Source organism: Dipodomys merriami, unplaced genomic scaffold (assembly GCF_024711535.1).
Source record: "Dipodomys merriami isolate MVZ:Mamm:240054 unplaced genomic scaffold, mDipMer1.0.p SCAF_55, whole genome shotgun sequence".
NCBI classification, from domain to species: domain Eukaryota; kingdom Metazoa; phylum Chordata; class Mammalia; order Rodentia; family Heteromyidae; genus Dipodomys; species Dipodomys merriami.
Window position 1 is genome coordinate 2,980,226 of NW_027206124.1, and position 20,500 is coordinate 3,000,725.

General features: G+C 59.2%; 1 protein-coding gene across 1 annotated transcript in view; it reads left to right on the top strand.

The window, feature by feature from the left end:
• The first annotated feature begins 816 nt into the window (after nucleotides 1-816).
• Cacna1i (calcium voltage-gated channel subunit alpha1 I) overlaps nucleotides 817-20,500 on the top strand; it is a 99,508-nt gene continuing 79,824 nt past the window's right edge. The window contains exons 1-2 of the mRNA XM_069999580.1: nucleotides 817-922; nucleotides 11,548-11,797. Coding sequence (XP_069855681.1) covers nucleotides 11,569-11,797 — 229 coding nt within the window. The 5' untranslated portion in view covers nucleotides 817-922; nucleotides 11,548-11,568. The remainder of the gene's footprint in view (nucleotides 923-11,547; nucleotides 11,798-20,500) is intronic.

Here is a 20,500-nt window from a genome sequence, read left to right on the forward strand (position 1 = left end):
GACGCGCCCGGGCGCCCACGCCACGCGGGGCCTTTCACACACACCTGGAGGGAGGCAGGGAGCCCTGGGGGGCCCGGCCGGGGAGCCGGCGGCTGGGAGGGAGGGGGGTCCCTCGCGGGGCAGTGGGTCCCCCCCCCGCCTCTCAGGGCGGCGTGACCGGACCCCCGGGCACCGGGCCGGCCCCTCACGGGGTGCCCCCTCTCGGGCGCATGACGCAGCCCGGGCCGAGGGGTCGGCACCGCGGCCGGGGCGTCCCGGCCCCGAGGGGGCGCCCACCCCGCGCCGCCGGCCGCGCCGCCTCCCGCGCCCCGCGCCTGCAGCTTCCCCCCGAAGACATTGGGTGTCAGCACCAGCCCGGCTTCTCCGCACGCGGCGCGGCTCGGCCTCGCCGCACGTCCCCGCACCGCCCCGCGCTCCGCTCCTCCGCAGACCCCGCCGCGCGCAGACCCCGCGCCGCCAGCCCCGGGCCGGGGGTGCGGGGGGCGGAGGCGCCGACCGAGCCGGGCCGGGCCGGGCCGAGGGGCGGGGGCGGGGGGAGGCAGAGCCGCGGCTCCGACCCCGCGCCCCGCCAGCGCCCGCCTCGCCCCGCGCCCGCCGCCGCCGCCGCCGCCGGCCCCGGCCCGCGCCCCCGCCCCCGGCCCGAGCGCCGCGCGCCGCCCGCCCGCCGCGCGCTCCAACTCCGCGCCGTCCGCCCGCCGCCGCCGCCGCCGCCGCCGCCGCCGCCGGGCCCAGCCGCGGCCGCCCCTCGCCATGGCCCGCGCGCCCGCCGCCCCCCGCGCCCCGGGGCCGCGGCTCATCCGGAACCGGCGGGGTGGGGCCGGCGGGGCGCGGGGTCCCGCGCGCGCGCCGCCGTCCGCGTAGGGGGTCGCGCCGCCCCCGCCTCACCCGGCCCACCCCGCCGGCCCGCCGCGTCCATGTCCAGGTAGGTGAGGGGCGCCGCGGGCTCCGAGCGGCTCCGGGGGCCCCCGCGGGGCGCCCCCGGCCCCCCCAGCCCGAGCCCGGGGGGCGCCCGCCGCGGGGGGTGGCGGGGACAGAAGGAACTTTGACCGGGCCCCTCTCCAAGGCCACCAAAGTTCTCCGGGTGCCGGCGCCGAACCCCGAAGCCGGCTGGGCCGGCGCTGCAGGCATTTATTCAACAAGTCAGGCAGCCGGTGGGCGCCGGCTCCCGTCCGTCCGTCCGTCCGTCCATCGCCCGTCCGTCTGTCGTCCCCCCGCCCCCCGCCCCTCCGCGGCTGCGGCTCTGCGGCCAGCAGGATCAGAGCCGCTGGACCAGAGCCGGTGCCAGGGTCCAGCCGGGCTGGGAGCCGGGAGTGCGGGCGGAGAGGCGGCGGGCACCGAGCGGGGAGCCCGGCCAAGGCAGGGCTGAACTTTCCTCCAGGCCTGGTGGGCGAGGCCCCCCTCCGCCGCCCGGCCCTGGCCGGGGACCCCCGTCCGGACCCCCAGCCCGTGGCCCAGGCCCTGCCGCACGGAGCCAGGCCAGGGTCAGGGCTGGACTCCAGGGGCCGATCGGAATCCCCAGCTGAGCTGGAGGTGGTTATATAATGAACACCTCCCGCGATCGGGTCTTAATTGTCTGCTGGGGGCTGTGTGTGGGGGCAACAGGGCTTGGCAGGGTGTGGGGAGGCCTCCTTTTTTTGGGGGGGGGGTGAGGGAGTAATGGTGTCTGGAGGAGGGGGCTCTGAAGGAGCCCAGGCTGAGCCATCAGCCTGTGTCTTTCTTCTGGGGTAGGGGGTGGTAAATGAAATTGGGGTCTGAGGGAACCCCCCTGAGATACATTCTGGCCTTGAGAGTGGGTGTTTGGGAACCAGGTGTGAGTGTGTGTGAGTGTGTGTGTGTGTGTGTGTGTGAAGGAGAGAGAGAGAGCGAGAGAGAGCGCGCCTGCGTGTGTCTAGCCTGTGGTGTGTTGGGGTCTGATTCAACTGTGAGTGCTGTCCTAGGCTGGTCTGGGAAGGCGTTCTGGTCTGTCCATCTGTCTGTCTCTCAGAGCTGGGGAGATGGGCCCCACAGACGCTGGCTGCCTGGGGACTCTGGGGGCTGTCCAGGCATGAGTGTGGGTTCCTAGGCCAGCCTGGGGAAGGTTGGGGGAGGAATTCTGGCCTGCTTCCTGCAGCCCCAACCCCTGGGCCCTGTCCATGCTGCCCAGTGACCTGCTGATTAACCAACGTGTCCACCCCCCGCCCCCCAGCACCAAAGACCTACTCTGGAAACTCTTGTCCACCTTTCAGGACAAACTTTGTGTTCAGGCTCCTGGGCTGGGTGCAGGCCAGATCTTGAGCCCTTTCTCTCTCCTCTGTGTCTCCACCATCACCCCTGTGAACCTGTGAATCCAGGGAGAGGGTGCCAAGTCAGGACAGGTTAGGGTGACACTGAGCAGGGCCAAGCTTTGGCGAGAGTGTCCTGGGGATCCTGGGCCGGCCTGGAGCTGGCTGGGGACCTGGGGATCTCCGTCACCACCACCGAGGCCTGGCAGCTTGGGGGAGGCTGCAAGCCTGGCTAGAGGCCCTGCTTTTCTTTGATATCCCTTGCCTTCCCTGGCCCCCAGTTCCTGTCCATCTTCCCTCCCCACCTACTCCCCGTCTCCCATCTCCCTTCCAGGAGCCTCCGAAGGGCTGCGGCTGAGAGAGCATGAGCCCCAGGCTCGCGAGGGGGTGTCAGGCAGCCCCTTCCTTCCTGCGGGTTGACTCCCTTTGACCTTGGGCGGGCAGGGGTGGGGAAGGGGAGGTGGTTGTGGGAGCTCCCTGCTTCCCCACCGTCCTCTTCTCACTGGACCCAGGAGCCTGTCCTGGGAATGGTTTGGGGGTGGTCACACAGCAGCCTCTGGAGTTCTGGATCCCAGAACCCTAGCCCGGCAGCGGGGTTGCACCTCCAAGTCTCTACCCCATCCTCTACCCATCATGCCCTCTTCTGTCCCCTCCTGCCCCCTTCGCCCCACACTTATGGCTGTGGCTCCCCTGGACCTCAGCTCCCAGGAAAGGCTTTCTGGGTCCCCTCTGCCCCTCCCCCACCACGGTGGGGCTCCCGCCCCCAGCAGTTCAGAGCGCTTTCCACGGTAACGCAGGAAAGGCTCTTGTGTGAGGCTGTCTCCCGCTGCCTTGCTGCCTGATTCTTCAGATCGCATTTGGGGGGCAGGGGAGGGGGTGCTCAAAAACTATGCCTGCAAAGAGCAGGTGCTAGGCTAGGTGTGGCGGCCCCCCCAATGCCAGGAAAGCGGGGTCCCTTTCCTGCCTAGGCCTCTCTCCTCTCCCTCCCTTCCTTTGGCCCCCTCCCCCATCCTGCTCCGTTCCTGTCTCATCTTCCATTCCCCACTTCTCCCCTCCCTCCTCTGGGTTCCCAGGTTGTGCCTGGCTGGTGAGTCCCCAGATCTCTGGATAGGTGCATCTGTGGTCTTTGGGTAGTGATTTGTGGACCAGAGCCTGCAGGCCTGTGGATTCTGCAGTCTAGGGCATGTGGGTCTCCCCACACATGCTTGCAAGTTGAGAGATGGAAGAAAACAAATCTGATGTTTAGATTCCTTTTCTTTTTCCTTCTCTTTTATATGGAGTAAGCACCTATTGTATGCCAACCTGCGTTCTGGTTGCTGGGGGACCCCTCCGTGAACAGAAGGGAGCAGGCCAGTCAGCTCTCCCTGGGGGCTTTCTGGCCCATGAGGGAGTCCAGGTATCAGCTCCCGGGGTTCAGTTTCCTCTTGGGCTCTGGGAGTGAGAGCTGGGCTGTATCTGCCACATGGGGTGAAGAATGCAAGGAGCTGGGCACCTTGTATGAGTTCTGGAGACTTGGGGTCCTGGACCAGGAAAGGAGGAGAAAGAGGAGGAGGAAGAGGTGGAGGAGGAGGAGAAAGAAGAGAAGAAGGAACAGGAGGAGGAGGAAGAAGTGGAGTTGCCTGGAGAAGCCGATCTCTTCAGGTCAGGCTCAGAGGAGCCTGGGCCTGTCTGGTAGACCTGTCCCATGGTCTCCAGGGCCCCCTCTGCCCGCTCTCCCCTTCTGATGTACTTGGCCAGAGAGGACAGGCTAGCATTGGGCTCTTACCTCTGCTGTGCACTGCGCATCGTGCTCCACCAAGTAGAGAAAGCAGAATGCTGGTCTTCACTGGGCCCAGAGGCCTTAGGCCTCCTCTTTTGCTCCCCCAGCTCTTGCTCCAGTGGGAGAGAGAAGCAGGTTTGTGGGGGTGACCGAGAACGGCCAAGTCCCTCAGCACCTCAGGGGCCCCTGCCTGGTATGTATGGAATAAGGTTTCCACCCTGACGGATTTCTCACGGGGCCTTGAAGCCTGTTTCCAGTGCCTTGCATGGGACCTCCTGCGGGGAAGTTGTTTTTCCCTTCATTAAGGTACTTTCCCTCGCTCTTCTTGCTTGCATTCTTACCAGAGGACATGAAGCGTGGTGAGACCCAGGGAGATGAGGAGGGAGGCCGGGGCCTGGGACTCTTGGTCCAGTGCTCTTTCTGCTGGGTCCCCTCCCACCCACCTGCATCTCTGATCTGTTAGCTCAAGTCCCACCCAAGGCCTTAATTACTGCAGAGTGAGTAAAAACTGATCAGCAGAGGCGCCTGCTGGGAGATGTTCAAACACACTGATGGAAATTCAAACACAGCCTTCCTTGCCGGTACTCAGCCTGAAGCCCAGAGCCTGTGAAAACAAACATAAGACACTGAGTGCTGACCGACACGGGAGCAGGAGCCAGGGTACCAGGGGGCCTGGAACTTCTGTCCGCAGACTGGCCAGAACACGCTTTCGCTGGGGACCTGGAGCTGGACCAGCCAGGTCCAAATCCCAGCACTTCTTCTAAGTGGCTTTTGACCTTAGTGTATATCTTCACTTCCCTGTGCCTCAGTTTCCTCCCTGGAGGAGAGAACACAGGTACTTACTTCTCTGGGTTGTAATGGATTCTTGTCAAAGGTACTGGTGTGTGTGTGTGTGTGTGTGTGTGTGTGTGTGTGTGTGTGTGTGTGTGTGTGTGTGTGTGTGTGTGTGTGTGTGTGTGTGTGTGTGACTGATCCAGTGTCCTGAACACATTTCAGAGCTGGGAGGGCCCAACTAAGAGTTGATTCAGATGTGAGGCAATCATTGCTGGCCAGACCAGAGCAAGCTTTGTGTCTGCACAGGTTGCTGAACTGGAGCCATTCCTCGCTAAGCTGGAGGAGCTGTGGTGTGGCTCAGCTCCTCTGCGGGGCTCCTTGGACCTCAGGCCCAGGCACAGCAGTGCTCATGGGCTGCTCTGGGCCTGGGCCTCCAGTCTGCATCAGGCAGGTGACCTGCCTGTCCTCCTCCAGCGCCCAGGTGCTCATCGGATCCTGCCCGGGCAGTGGCAAACTGGGCAGACTCAAGCAGGACCGGGGAGGGGGCCCAGGGAGGCTGCTGATCTGGAATTGTCATCGGAGAAATGGCTGAGGGAGCCGGTGACAAGAGGCGTGGGGCCAGGAGGCTCGGGGTGGGCGGGCTGTCTTCATGCATCTGCAGGGCTGTCATGTGGAAGAGGGAGCTGACAGAAGGTTCCAGGGCTCTGGGATGTTGCTGGAAGATTCTGGGATGTAGTTTTCCTGCAGTGACTTCTTCGCAGATCCCAGATGCAGGCTCTGCACTGGTTGTGTGTGACAGGGCGTGGGTGGGGTGTGCTTGAGTGTCCTGCGTGTTTGGGGCTCTGTGGTTGCGTGTATGTTGTGTGTGTGTGTAACGGTGTACATATGTGTGTCTGCGAGTGTGTCTGTGTGTGCCTGTGTTCTCTGTGTGGTGACGTGAGTGCTGTATCTGTTCCGTGCATTGTCCTTGTGTGAGTGTACGTGTGAGTGAAAGGTGTCAGTGTGGCTGTATGTTGTGTCTGTGTAATTGTGTGTCTGTGTGGGAGTGTTATGTGTGGATGTCTGTGTCTGCGTGGTGGTGGGAGTGTGCCTGAGGGTGTGACAGGGTGTGAGTCTGTGTGAGTGTGATTTGTGTGCTCTTTGTGGAGTGTGTGGTGACAGGCGGAGCCTCTTCTGGGTTCTAGAATGGCTGTGGAAGCCCTGGGCCTGGTGGCAGCACCCTGGCTTGCCCCCAGAGCAGCCTGGCTGGCTTCTTAGGCGGGGAGCCCAGTGCACCTCCAGGCTGTCATGTGACAAGGTGGGTTGCTGTGGGAGGCAGGACTGAAAGAACACAGGTCATGCCCGGCGCTGGTGGCTCACGCCTGTAATCCTAGCTACTCAGGAGGCTGAGATCTGAGGATTACGGTTCAAAGCCAGCCCGGGCAGGAAAGTCCATAATTAATCATCAGAAAAACCAGAAGTGGTGCTGTGGCTCAAAGTGGTAGATTGCTAGTCTTGTGCAAAAGAGCTCAGGGACAGGTCCTGAGCTCAAACTCCAAGGGCGGAAAAATGTTAAGGAAATATCTCAAGCTGAGTACTAATGACTTATGTCTGTAATCCTAGCTACTTAGGAGGCTGAGATCTTAGGAGCAAGGTTCAAAGCCATTCTGGACAGGGAAAGTTGTTGAGACTTTTTTTTGGTCTGGTCGTGGGGCTTGAACTGTGGGCCTGGGCGCTGTCTCTCAGCTCTTCAGCTCAAGGATAGTGCTCTACCACTTGAGCCACAGTGCCACTTCTGGCTTTTTCTGATTATGTGGTGCTGAGGAATCGAACCCAGGGCCTCATGCATGCAAGGCAAGCACTCTACCACTGAGCCACCTTCCCAGTCCCTTAACCAGCAAAAAGCTAGGAGTAGAACCATGGCTCAAAGTAGTAGAGCACTAGCCTTGAGCAAAAAGGGCTTAGGGACAGTGCCCAGGCCCTGAGTTCAAACCCCCCATCTGACCACAAGAACCCCAAGTGAATATAGATCGTGGCTTCCAGCAGCCATGTTCAGAAGCAGCACGCTGATGTTCCCTGGATGTTGATGGTGAGCTTGGCTGAGGTGCTCTGACCCTGAGACCTGGAGTCTCAGTTCCAAATGCACTCCTGCTTGTTCTTCTCTGGTTACTTCCTGATAGTGACAGAGGGATAAAAGAGGTGCTTGCCCTGGGTGAGCATATACGCACTGAGAATGCGCGCATACACACACACACACACACACACACAAACACACACACACACACAGGGGCTGGGTGGCTGCTCTTCCCCTCTGCCCCACATCCCTTCTTCACAGAAGCCCCTGGAGCAGGCAGGAGGTGGCTGAACTCTGCTGAGACAGATCTGGAGGCACAAAGACCCCAAGAGCTCTTGAGTGATGGCTGGAAAGCTCTGGAAGGCAGGCATCCCCTGTCTTGCAAAGACTTGGGAGACTTGTGGGGACCAGCAGCTGCCTTTCCCCTGTCTGTGATTCAGCCAGGAGGGAAGCCTGGCTCCGGAGCCCCGTGTTTGGGCCTGGGCATGGGTAGACCTCAAGTGGCATCCCTGCTGCCACCTCCATCCACCACCTCCGCTTCATGCTACCTGGCTGACCTTGGGCACTGCTAGCCTCCCCTGGCCCCCTGATCTTCTCCTCCATGGTGTAAGATGTCTTGGGGTTGTGGGAACTGGCAGAGGTGATAGTGATAGTGGTGATAGTAATAGTGTTGATGGTTATGATATGGTGTTGATGGTAATAAACGATAGTAGTGACGGTGATGATGATGGTGGTGACGGTAATGATGGTGGAGATGCTGATGATGGTGGAGATGGTGTTAATGATGGTGATGATGTGGATGTAGAGATGATGATAGTAATGATGGTAGGGATGGTGATAATGCTGCTGCTGGTGGTGGTGATGATGGTGGAGATGGTGATGATGGTGGCGATGTTGTGATAATGACGGTGATGATAGTAGTGATGGTGGAGATGATGATGGTGGCGATGGTAGAGATGGTGGTAGTGATAATGCTGCCGCTGCTGGTGGTAGTGATGGTGATGTGGTGATCGCAGAGCGAGGGCCAGGGTAGCAGCCCCTGGGATGTCCAGCTGTCCTCATGCTCAGCCTGTTGCCTGGAGCAGGCAGGAAGAAGCCCAGCTTCAGAGAGAGAAGCGTGGGCGGGTGGGGTCAGGAGTGGGGGTGTGTGTGTTCCTGGCATGGTGGGTCTCCGCTCCTGCCCCGTTTCTGATGGTCAGTAGTTCCTGCCGTCCCACCTGGCTGGCCTGTGGGGCAGGGAGACACCCAGGATTAGGCCTCAGGAGCCTGGCTGGGACGTGAGCCTGACGGAGCTGAGTCCTCTCCGCTCTCTGCTCTGTCTGCTGGCGGCTCGGAGCTGGGACGCAGCTGCCGTTGGGCCCAGCTGCTGGTCCCCAAGGGCTTTTTTGGTAAAGGGCACCCAGGCGGCAGAGCTGGGCCACAGGCAGGGCCGATGTGGGGCTGGGGGCGTGGGGAGGGGGTCGGGGTGGTGGCCTTGGTGGTAGTGTTTTCCTACAGTGAGGGGGGGTGGAGGGGAGAGGCGTGAGGACGGACAATAGCAATGCGGAGGTTTAAGCAGGAGCGAGAGAGGCAAAGGACAAGTTTACACATAGCATAGAGCCAAGGACAACGATGAGATGCTGCTCAGAGCCCTGGGGGGGGGGTGTGGGCCAGGCCTGGGGGCTGCAGGAGGGTTTTTCAGCAGTGCTGGGTCAAGGCTGCCACTGGGGTGACACCACGCTGGGTGTCTGCACCTCGTGGCTCATCTGCCCAGTCCAGCCCCTCTCCCCAGCTTTCTCCTGTTGGCCACAGCCTCCCTGTGCTTGGAGTCCTCCTTTGGGGACTTGTAGGAAGTCCTGTTAACATCCCCAGTGCCATCTCCTTGCTCCGGGTTCAGCTACACTGGCCTTGTTCATGTTCCTTAAATGCACCGAGCATGATGCCAGCCTCCTGGCCCTTGCACATGCTCTCCTGAGCGCCTTTCCCCTAGGCTGTCCAAGATGGCTCCTTCCGATTCTTCTTGCTTTTCTCTTTAATCTCTCTTCCTGTAGAGAGGGCAAGGTATTTTCTCTCCCTTCCCGCCTTTCTCCCTGCTGGCACTTTTATTCATCTACTCCACAAATCTTCACTGCACACTTACTTAGTATGTTCCAGTCGCCGTTCCAGGCATTGGCAAGACACAGCCGGGAATGTTCCAGGCCCCAGTGTCTACTGCTGACAGGCTGAGCAGACAGACACACCAAATCATGGGGCTATAAAACCAGGACTGGTGGGGTGTGTGTGTGGCAGCGAGAAGAGCTATGGGAAAGCAGGGTGAGAAGAATAGTCGATGGTTCTCTCTTTCCTCTTGGCTGCAGTGAGGGCTGAGGGCGGGCGGGTGCCACGCTCACCAGCCGAGCTCCCGTGCTGCCCACAGTGGGGACAAATGAATGAATCAGCGAGGTCTGAAGAACGGGCCCGGGGAGGTGGGGGGGACGGGCTAAGGAGAGGTGACGGCTGAAGCAGAGGTGTGGCCCAACCAGCGGCTGCTCCAGGCCTCAGGAGGGCTGGGGCGGTGTGCCTGGCACAGGGGGTCATGGGGTCTGAGCTTGCCACGGCACGGAGAATACCTGGAACTGCCCGGGTGTCTGACATGTGGCCATCCAAGATTCCTAGAGCTTATGTAAGGCCCGTGGCTGGGTTTCTGGAACCAAGAGCAAAAGCCCTGAGCTCAGGAGAAAACTGGGCCTCTCTGATCAGCCAGGCAGAGTGGCAGGAAGTGCCAACTCCCGCCCGCTGCCCCTGGGAGCCAGAGAAATGTCCAGAAGCATCAGCTCAAGGTAGATCAGATGATAACCCTATGGTCACCGGCAGTAGCTGGGTAGGTGCCAGGGAGGCGGGCCTCGCTGCTCATCCCCACTGCCCAGCCTGGCCCTGTTGGGGGCGCTGGACCAGGAGATGCATCCTTAGGGATGGATGGCCCCTAGAAGGAGGCGCCCCTGCCAGGCCTCCATGGTAACTGGTGCACCAGGTGGACCTGGATTCCTGGAGCTGGGCATCTCGCCTCTCATCACCTCCTGGCTCTGCACTTGACCCAGGAAGTAGCCTTGGCACACTAATCCTTTCTCCTGGCCTCAGTTTCCCCATCTGGAAGATGATGGGGGAGGCCAGGAGTGGAGATGCCCCTGGGCTGGCACCAGAGCCAGCTGTGTGGTTTGCAAGGCCAGGCCAGGAAGTGAGCCTGGCCGCTGGCCAAGCGTGAATGGTTTTGAGTTGGTCCAGAGGAGAAATCCCAGCAGTGCCCAGGCCACAGATGGCATGGAAGCGGCCCCCACCGTGTCCCCGCTCCGCCGGTACCTGGCTGTGAGGCGGGCCTGGGCCCCTGGTCTCCCTCTGCAGAGCCGAGAGCAGCCTGGCTTCTCACGGCTGTGAGGGTAACCCTAGGCCAAGGGCTCAAGGGCTCACTGCAGGTCTGAGGTGTCACCATGAGGTCCCCTGGTGTCTGAGTCCACAGCACCCCAACTTCCTGTAGCATGTTACCCTAGCAATCACCATGTGAACAATAGCATCCTTTTTTTCTCCTCTTTTATTTATTCTGTGTGTGTGTGTGTGTGTGTGTGTGTGTGTGTGTGTGTGTGTGTGTGTGTGTGTGTGTGTGTGTGTTGGCACTGGATATTTTTTTTTTTTTTGCCTCAGGGCCTGGGCACTGTCCCTGAGTTTCTTTTGCTCAAAGCTAGCACTCTACCACTTGAACCATGACTCCACTTCTGGCTTTTTCTGTGTATGTAGAACTGAGGAATCGAACTCAGGGCTTTGTGCATGCTAGGCGAACACTCTACCACTGAGCCACCTTCCCAGCCCCTGGCATTGGGTCTTGAACGCAGGGATATGTGCTCTCTTCTGCATTTTTTTTTTTTTTTTGCTCAAGGCTGATGCTCTACCACTTGAGTCAGAACTCCACTTCCAGCTTTTTGCTGGAGATGAGTCTCTTGGATTTGTCTGCCCAGGCTGGCTTTGAATCATGATCTTCAGATTTCAGCCTCCTGAACAGCTAGGATTACAGGTGTGAGCCACTGTGCCCAGCTTAGTTTTTTCTTTTCTTTTTCAGTCAGTACCAAGGCTTGAACTCGGCCTTGTGCTTGTTTGGCTCGCTGGCTCACCTGGCTTGCTTATTTGCTTATTTGGTGCTCTGCCTCCAAAGTCATGCCTCCAGCCTGGTTTTTTTTTGCTATCTCATTGGAGATGGAGTCTAGAGGACTTTTCTGCCTAGGCTGGCTTTGAACTATAATCCTCTGGATCTTGGCCTCTTGAATAGCTAGGATGATATGTATAGCTACTGGGGTCGAGCCTTTATTTTTTATTTTTACAACACTGGGGCTAGAACCCAGAGCCTTTTGCATGCTAAAGGCACACTCTCTACCAATGAACTAGAACCCTAACCAGAATTCTGGCCCTGGAACTGTTTTTGGGGATGTGGTTCAGGAAACCCCAAGTTCATAGCGTTGGCCAGGTTTGCCCCTGGTTTACTACAAGCTGGGAAGCAAATTCCCACTTGCCTGATGCAGCGCAGGCCTCCGCTTCTCTGCAGGCCCCATGGCCAGGGAGGTGCCAGGGGGTGGGGGAGTAGGGGGGTAGGGAGCGCGGGCAGGGGGGGTGCTGGCTGAGCCCTGTCTGGGAGAGGGGGAGGCAGGCTGGGGAGGGGGTGCCAGGGGTGCCTCCACATGCCCCCCTCTGCTCCTCAGGACCCCCTGCTCCGCACTGACATGGCTGACAGCAGCTCACCACCCTCGTCCTCAGCCGCCCAGGCCCCCGAGCCAGGGATCACAGAGCAGCCGGGGCCTCGGAGTCCCCCTCCGTCCCCCCCAGGCCCGGAGGAGCCCCTGGATGGAGCTGATCCTGATGTCCCGCACCCAGACCTGGCTCCTGTCGCCTTCTTCTGTCTGCGCCAGACCACCAGTCCCCGGAACTGGTGCATCAAGATGGTGTGTAACCCATATCCTTCCGACTGGGCATGCCCGAGCCCTGCCCAGCAGCCGTGGGTGGGTGAGGGGGTGGGGAAGGGCAGCCCCGCCTAGCACACGGTCATCTGGATTGGGGGCCTGCGGCTTTGAGGAGGCTGCTGAGTGGATGCCGGTGTTGAGTCTGGAGAGCTGGAGGGTAGGGCCTGGGGTCTTGCTCATATGAAGGTTCTGGAAGTTTCTGATGACCATGGCAAGGTGCGGGGAGGGCGTCAATCCTGTGGTTTGTTGACTTGGAATATCCTTGGTGTGACCTCAGCTCTGTGGAGTGGATTTATTTGCTAGGCTGGCTTTGAACCACGATCCTCTGATCTCAGCCTCTCGGGTAGCTCGGATTGCAGACATGAACCGCCAGGGCTTGGCACTCCCTTTTTATTTTTATTTTTGAATTAAATCTCATTTAATGACTGCCTTTGGGTATCTGAAATTATTTATTTCTTTGGTCTGATGAACTTTAACTTTAAGAAGAAAATTCCTTATTTCTTGTAGTTCTGAGGGGCTGGCAGTTCAAGACCAAGGGGCTGGCACTGGGCACGGGTTGGGGGGAGGTTGTTCTGTGTCGCATCATCCTGTGACAGCAGGCGGCAGGGCCAGAGAGGCCAGGGCGGGCACCGAGGGCAGAGCTTGCTGTGCTGACATTCCGCTCGTAAAATCACAGAAGAGCTCTCGAGTGGACGACATTAATCTGTTCAGGAGGGCAGAGACCTTGTGGCCAAGTCAACTCTTACAGGTCCCGCTCTCAACACTCTTGCATTGAGAACGGTTTCTGCTTGGGAGCTCTGGGAGACATACTCACCACGGTTCGTAGCTCCCCGCTGCCCTAGAGGTGCAGAGCCCAGTCCTAACGGGGCCCATCCCAGCCTCATTTTCTAGCATGCTGCTTCTCTGGGTGTTCCTGGGCCCAAGATCTTCTCACGGGTGCTTTCCTCTGTCTGAAGTGCTTTCCCCTTCCCTCTTCACCTGGCCAAATGCTTTGCTGATTTGGTTTGAACTCAGGACCTGGTTGCTGTCTCGGAGACTTTTTCTTTTTTGCACAAAGCTAGTGCTCAACTCCTTGAGCCATAGCTCCACTCTGCCTTTCTGGTGGTTCATTGGAAATAAGAGTCTTTCAAACTTTCCTGCCCAGGCTGACTTCAAACTACGATCCTCAGATCTCATCCTCCTGAGCAGCTAGGGTTACAGGTGTGTGCACTTGGTGCCCGGCCTTTTTGCTGCATCTTTTAAATCACAGCTCCACTGTGATTCCTCTTGGATTCTCCTCTTGTGACATCTAGTCATGGGATTTAGTTTACCACTTACCTCCTTCTGGGGTCTCATGACCAGGGCGGGGGGTAAGCCTGTCTTGTTCTCTGCTTCCCCGCTGGGACATGGCTCCTTTCGTGAGTTTACTGGGCGCCTGTGGGAATGTCGAGGCTGAGTCTCACTGATGAATGGGGTTGCTGGGTGGAAGGGCAAGGGGGAGGATGCTCTGGGCACAGGCCTGAGAAGAGAGGAGCTGGAGGTGTGGCTGGCGAGAGGGCAGTGAGAATCCTGGCAAGGGGTGATTCCTGAGGCTGCCCGAGCTGCAGAGTATAAAGCAGGTCACACAGGAACCAGAGCTGAGGCGCGGAGCTAGGTGGTGGGGGGCTCTCCACAAAAGTGTATGCTGGCAGCCGGGTACTGGTGGCTCACACCTGTAATCCTAACTACTCAGGAGGCTGAGATCTGAGGATCACGGTTCAAAGCCAGCCAAGCTAGGAAAGTCTGGGAGACTCTATCTCCAATTAATTACCAGAAACCTGGAAGTAGCGCTGTGGTTGGTTGAGTGTTAGCCTTGAGCAAAAGAACTCAGGGACAGTGCCCAGGCCCTGAGTTCAAGCCCCATGAGTGACCCCTCTCCCCACCTGAAAAAAAAGTGGATGCTGGCTCTTCCACGTGGTGTGTGGGACAATGAGTACTGCACCCAGGGCAGTCTGGGTACAGGTGGCCTTGACCTTGGGAGCCTGGCTTGGATGGTCTATGGCCAGCATAGAGCTGGACCCCACCTAGGGCTGGGTCCTGTGCTGTCTGCTGTGTGGCCATGGGCTGAGCCCCAGCTCATCCCCCGTCCCTGTGTGGGGTCAACGATGGAGCTGGCTTAGGATGAGGGTGAGGGGAGCTTCAGGAAGTGCCCTCCTCTTATTTAAGACAGCCCTGGTTTGAGGGTGGGGATGAAGGAAGTCTGGCCTTCCTCCTCCCTTTAGAAGGACTCTCAGCCCTGGCTGCTGGGGAGAGGGGAATCCTGCAGCCCAGCAGGCCCAGGCTGGGTGGGCTTGGAGGTAGCTCAGGTGTCAGCGAGAACGTCAGGGAAGAGCTGTAAGAATCCAAAAGCAGGGCACCTTCAAAGGTGCCAGGCTGTGGGACACGAAGACTCGCCGACCTGAAACATCTGTGACTGAGTCTAAGGGTTAAAACGTAAGGCTGGGTGATATTAAAATTCGAAGTGACTGTGATCCAAAGAGAAAATTTCTGTGTTCCAAAGACTAAGCCTAGACTTCGGCGGCTGCACAGCTGTGTGTCTGGAGTCCCGGGGCTGTAGTCCTGTGCCCTGTGACCCCGGGACGGTGGTTAAGGCTCTGCTGGCTGAATCGGGGCAGGAGCTCACAGGGAGCTGAGGGACCTTGGGGCCCACAAAGGAGCCTGCGTAGAGCAGGGGGAGCACCAAGGGCTTGGAGGTGATCAGTGGAAACTCAGCTTCCATTAGATTCCTGGACAGAAGCCATCCTCCCCCCATACTTAGCGAAGGGCACTGAGGTCGAGGGCTGACCTGCGATGTGTGTGTTTGTGTGTGCCTGACGCTCTGCATGGAGGGCCTTGGGGACCGTGTGTGGTCCTGTGACCCTCAGTGGCGGTGTGGCTGTGCTGCCTGTTCTCTGCGCGGGATGTCTCACCGACGTGCAGCTGCCTGGCTTGGGCAGTGACTATTATACTGGACCTTGTAAGCACCGTTTCTTAGAGAATGCCTGCCCCCCCCCCCGACTGGGCTATAGCATGGGGGGGGGTCAGGGGTGAGCTCCTTCCAGGCCCCCTGGGGCAGAGTCTTCCAGGATAGCCTGCTGAGGACCCTGACCCTGGCCAGCTGCCCTTTGAAGTTGCTGCTCCTGACTCAGCTCCTTGCTCACCCCAGAGAAAGGCCCTGAGTCACCGCCTGAGTCACGGACATGCAGGCCCCTGGGTGGGAATAACCGGAGATGGATGGTGTGGGGTGACTCGCAGGGAGGTGGTGTGTGGCCACCAGAGTCAGACACACCTGGAGGCTGGTTCTGCCTGTTCTTTCTGTATAGTGATAGCCGGGTGTTTTGGCCCCTGTGATCTCCAGCTCCCTGCCATCCCTCCAGCAGATGGGGTGACAGCATCTACCTCTCAAGCCTCACAGAAGGCCTGAGCGGCTCCTAAGGCAGAGTGGTGGTAAGATTTGTAGCAAAGTGTCAGCACATGGTTGTCACCATTAGGGGGGCCTGAGGCTGAGCCGGGCTCTCATGCACTGCTGCGTTTACACCCTCCTTGTGGTAGATTCAATAAGACATTGGTGGCAGGTCTTTAGAGGGAACCTCACACCTTCAGAAGACATGGTTCCCAAGGAAAATCAGATCCAGTGTCTGTTGTTTGGGTGAATTGGTGTGAACACACCCCCCCCCCTTCCCCCACCACTGTGGCCAAGCCCTGGCCAATGCAGACATTGCTAATCAATCACAGCATCCTCCAGCTGGGCGGCCCTGGCAGCCACGACTAATCTATCCGCTAGAAATCTATTTTCACCCTAGGTTAGACTTTTAGACCTTTCCTTGGAGTGGCACATGTATACTTTGATTTTACCTCCTGAGCCTCAGCTGTTCTTATCTCTGTAATGGGGTCATCACAAATATTTAGAGTGGGCTCCTGTAAGGTCCCCAGTGGTTCTATATAGCACAGAAAAGGTGCTTACTGGTCAGAGGGCATTCACTGCCTACAATGTCACCCATAATCCTCTTAGCCATCCTCAGAGATAGGTGCCCTGTAGCCCCATTTCCTAGATGACAAAAGAGGCTCAGAGTAGTTACTTTTTAGCCTGGTTGCACAGCCAGGCTGCAGCAGAGATGCCATCTGCAGACCCCAGAGTAACCCCTATCCACTCCCAGGGCAGGGAGGCTTGCTTGGCAGCTCCAGACCGTGGGGCTGGTGAGGTGAGGTTCCCCAGGCTCAGAGTACCTGCTCAGAGTCTCCTTGCTGGCTCCCTGGCTCTCTTACCCCCCTCCCCTTGAGGAGTCCTCCCCTCCCAGCATGCTCCTGGGCGGGGCCTGGCGTGGGACAGCCAGTGCTCAGCCTGACAGCGTTTCTGCCTCAGTGCGGGCCAGCCGTGCGCCAGCCGTGCGTGGCCGGCATCAGTGGCTTCGAAGTCAGGGAAGGTCCTGTTCCGGATGAGCTGCGGGGGGGGGGGGGGGGGATGGGGGGAGGAGCAGGAACTACAAGAGCCTGCTGACCTTGATCAAGTCACCTTCCTCCACACAGAGCAGGACTGGGGGTGTGGAATGATGCTGGGTCCCCACTTCTCTGCTCCCTCTCTATGGCGAGCGCTCCTGCCCCTGTGGCAGTCACTGGCCAGGCTCTATCTGGGAAATGGGGAGCAAGGTGACCCCGGCTAGGAGCATCAGGGTCCCATGGGAGCTTGTGGGCCAGCAGGGAGCAAACGGACCCCCGCATGCCAGGGGGTTCCGTCCGTTCAGAACCTCCCGCTGCCAGATCCAGGCTCCGTGGGCCATGCTGGAGGCCCTGGGCTGTCACGCATTCCTCCTCCCAACTCCCCTCCGCCCCTCCCCGCGGTCTCTTTCTGTCTGTGGGACATTGGCGCTTGCTGTCTACTAGGCAGCTTCTAGCCCTCACCCCTCCTGCCCTAGCATCACCCTCCCTCCCCTCCCCTGTGCACGGAGAGAGCATGGGGCTAGCAGGCCAACGTTGTGTGACCTTGGTAGTACCCCTCTCCTGACTGTCCCCCCCCCCCCCGCCCCCGAAGCTGGCCTTCCTCCTGGGCAAGGGACCTGCTTGAGCCCAAGGGGCTCATGTGGCTTCTGTCCTTCCCTTCTCTCCTCTCCCCTTCATTTGTTCACCTAGTCTTTGCTCATTTAATCCTTGCTACTCTACACTGGGTCCAGAACAACTGACCAACCTGGATTCATGGCCTCCACCTGGTTGTCCTGTAGCCCCGGATTCACTTCTAGGGAGGCGAGGGGCTGACTTCCCCAACTTCCTGGCTGAGACCCTGGGGGGCAGGGCCGGTGGCTCAGCCAGAACATCCTAGTTTCCCAAGTACTTTCCTGTCTCAGCACACTCTACATCCTGTGGCTGGGGAGGGGGCAAGGCTTGCCCGAGGCCGCAGGTCCAGCTAGGGTCAAGCCAGGGCAGGCTGGAGCTCAGGCCTGCAGTGCAGCTGCCCCACCCGCCTGCTCCATGGGGGGGGGGCTTTCTGGGGGAGGGGACTCTCCTCCTCCCGTCCTGGCCTACTGGGTCTGTCCAGACGGGTAGCAGGCATTTCTGGGAGAGGCAACACATGCCTGAGAAATTGTCCGTTTCCTCCATCTGCTGTGGAGAAAGTTGTTTTTCTCAGAAATAAAAGTCAGCATTAAGTACCATCCCCCCCCCCCCCCGCTTTCCCTCCCACCCCCATGCTCTGGAGGCCACAGTGATAGCCATGTTCTCATTGGTCAGTAAGACAAGCTGGCTAGCCCATCAGAATTGCCTAGCGTGGCCAGAGGAGACCCTGTCTTCCTCCTACCTCCTCAGGGCAAGGTCAGGTTCTATAGGTTGGAGATTTCTACCTGGGACCCAGCCTCGGAGCATTTGTGAATTCTGATCTGCAGAAGGAGGGGTCTTTTGGCTTGGGTCTTGCTGTATGAATAAGAGTTTTCCAGAACAGGCTCCTGAAATCGTGTAAGGGAAGGCAAGGGTGGGAACGATGCGAGGCAGAGCTTGGCTAGCAGGGTGTGAGATGCCAGGCTAGCGCTTGCGCTTTTGGCACGGGGGTGTCAGGGACGGGCGGCCCGCAGGGATAGGTCGGGCAGAATGCAGTGGCCTGCCGGGGAGACTGAGGCCTGGAAACCCTGGGAGATTCCCACAGGCGGGGTCAGCAGCGGTCGGAGCCTGAGCGTCCGAGGGAGGCGCCCTGGGGAGGCCCAGTCCTTGGGACTGCATGGGTCCAGGGGCCCAGAGGGGCTGCCTGGCGTCCCCTCCCCCCTGCCCCATGGAGAGAATCCCCTCTTGTGATCTCAGGGGGCGTGTGATTGTTGGGGTGCTGGGGGAGGCTCCCCTTGTGGAAGGGAACCTGGAGGCAGTCCCACAGTGGGCTCCGTGGTGTGTCCTGGCTGAGAGGCCTGGGCTGGCCAAGCGCTTAGCGTTGTGATCATGGAGTGGGTTCTGGGGACGGGCCGGCCACAGGGTGCTGGTGTCCTACTGAGCTGGGCGCTGGTGCTCACGCCTGTAATCCCAGCTACTCAGGAGATGGAGACCTGAGGATCAAAGCTCAAAGCCAGCCTAGGCAAGAAAGCCTGAGAGATTCTGATCTCCAATTAACCAGCACAAGGCTGCAAGATCACGTGGTAGAGCGCCAGCCTTGAACAAAAAAAAGCTCAGGGACAGCGCCCAGTCCCAGGACCGGCACTCACACAAAATAGAGTCCTACTGTGTGCTATGCTCTGGCCTTGTCCAGGGGACAACCAAGCGCCAGACTGGCCAAGTTCCTGTGCGTGGCCACCCGGCCTGGTGGTGGCCGGGGCGGTGCCAATGATCTGGCGGGACGGAAGCAGGCCGGGGCAGGCTGGGGCTGTCACCCCCTCCCCGGGGTTTAAGCAGGATTGGATTTCCATCTTCATCCTGCCTGGGCCTCACAAGCTGCGTTCGACCTGCCGTCTCTCCCTGAGACCCCATCACGGTCCTGTTGGGAGACAAATGGCTTCATTTGTTTCCCTCGGAGGGAAATCAATACGTGTTTTTAATCAGTCAGAATGTCCTCCTGCTAATCTCACTCTGCAGCGTTCCTGTGCGGCTGCTTTCCATTTCCAGCCCATCTGCTGGTCGGAGCTGTGTGGTACAGAGTGTGTCTTGGCCTTTCTGGGCCTGGTATCAGCCGAGGTCATGGGTGGACAGGGTGGGAGTGGGAGACCACACCCATGGGAAGACCACACCCAGGGGCTGGGCACAGACCTGGGCACAAGCCTGGCTCTGCCACGCTTGGTAAGCTGTGGCAGGGGCCCTCCCCCCAGGCATCAGCTTCTCCTGTAGAAACTGGGAGTGGAAAGGGTGGGCTGTGTTCTTTCTCCTTCCTTTCCTTTTTATCGGTGCCTGTCCCTGCGGCTCGATCTGGATGCTGTCTCTGAGTTTTTGTGCTCAAGGCATAGCGCTCTACCACTTGAGCCACAGATCCCTTTCTGGCTTTTTTTGGGTAGCTGATCAGAGATCAGAATCTTGCAAACTTTCCTGCCCAGGCTGGTTTTGAACCACCACGTTCAGATCTTGGCATACCGAGTAGCTAGGATTATAGGCGTGAGCCACTGGCGCCAGCTGTGTGTGTGTGTGTGTGTGTGTGTGTGTGTGTGTGTGTGTGTGTGTGTGTGTGTGTGTGTGTGCTGTCCTTGAATGTTTTTGCTCAAGGCTAGTGCTCTACCTCTTGAGCTACAGCTCCACTTCTGGCTCTGGCTTTTTTTTTTTTTGGAAATAGTTTATTGGAGATAAGAGTTTCAAGGACTTTCCTGCCTAGGCTAGCTTTAAATCTTGATCCTCAGATCTCAGCCTCCCGAGTAGCAAGGATTACAGGTGTGAGCACCAGACCTGCCCTGGGCTGTGTGATTTTCAGTCAGAGCTGATTTCTCCCTCAGGGACAAACTTCCTGCAGTGTCCAGGACAGCCTTGCCCCAGAGAGAGACTTGTCCGGTGGCCTCTGAGGCCGAGGACACCTGACCCCAGGTGAGAGGTCAGAGGCTGGGGGCAGGTGGACAGAGGGAGGCCGACAGAGGGAGGCAGGGAGGATGGGGCCCAGTCCTAAGTGGGGTCTTCCGAGGTCACGGGGCTTGTTTGCTGCTGGAGTGTCACATTCCTAACCACCTGTCCATCCAGCCCCTGGCCTCATCCGGCTACCAGTGCCAGCCCCTCCCCCTACTCTCTTCCTCCTGCCACCTGCCCAGTGTCCGGCTGGGCTCTGCCACTCTCTCCTTAGGCCACGTACAGGGCCTTTGGTACTCTACCTATTCTCCTTCCATTGCTAGTCTGGGAACTCCTCACGCCGGTCTCCCCAGGCTTTGGCTCTTGGCCCTGCCCTACTACGTGTGCAGCATGTAGTAGGTGCGCAGCACACAGGAGGTGCCCAGCGCTCTGGTTTGGGACGTGCTGCCTGGCTGCTGGGTGGAGGGGGTATGACATATGACTGACGTATGACGTATGGCGTGGGACGGGTAAGGCCAGAGGAAGAGGGGGTCCAGAACCTCAGGAAGGAGGGTGGCTCTCTGCTCCAGGGCGGAGGGGTGGGTGGAGAGGAGGGGTGGTGGGGGTGAGAGGGACAGGTCTCTGAGTTGAGTGTGGGGGGACCGGAGGAAGGGAAGCTCCAGAAGCTTCTAGTCTGGACCACTTCCAGAGTGGGGTGGGATGGGAAGCCCAGGGAATTTGGTGGTCTGGAGAGAACATGAGGCCATGAGCT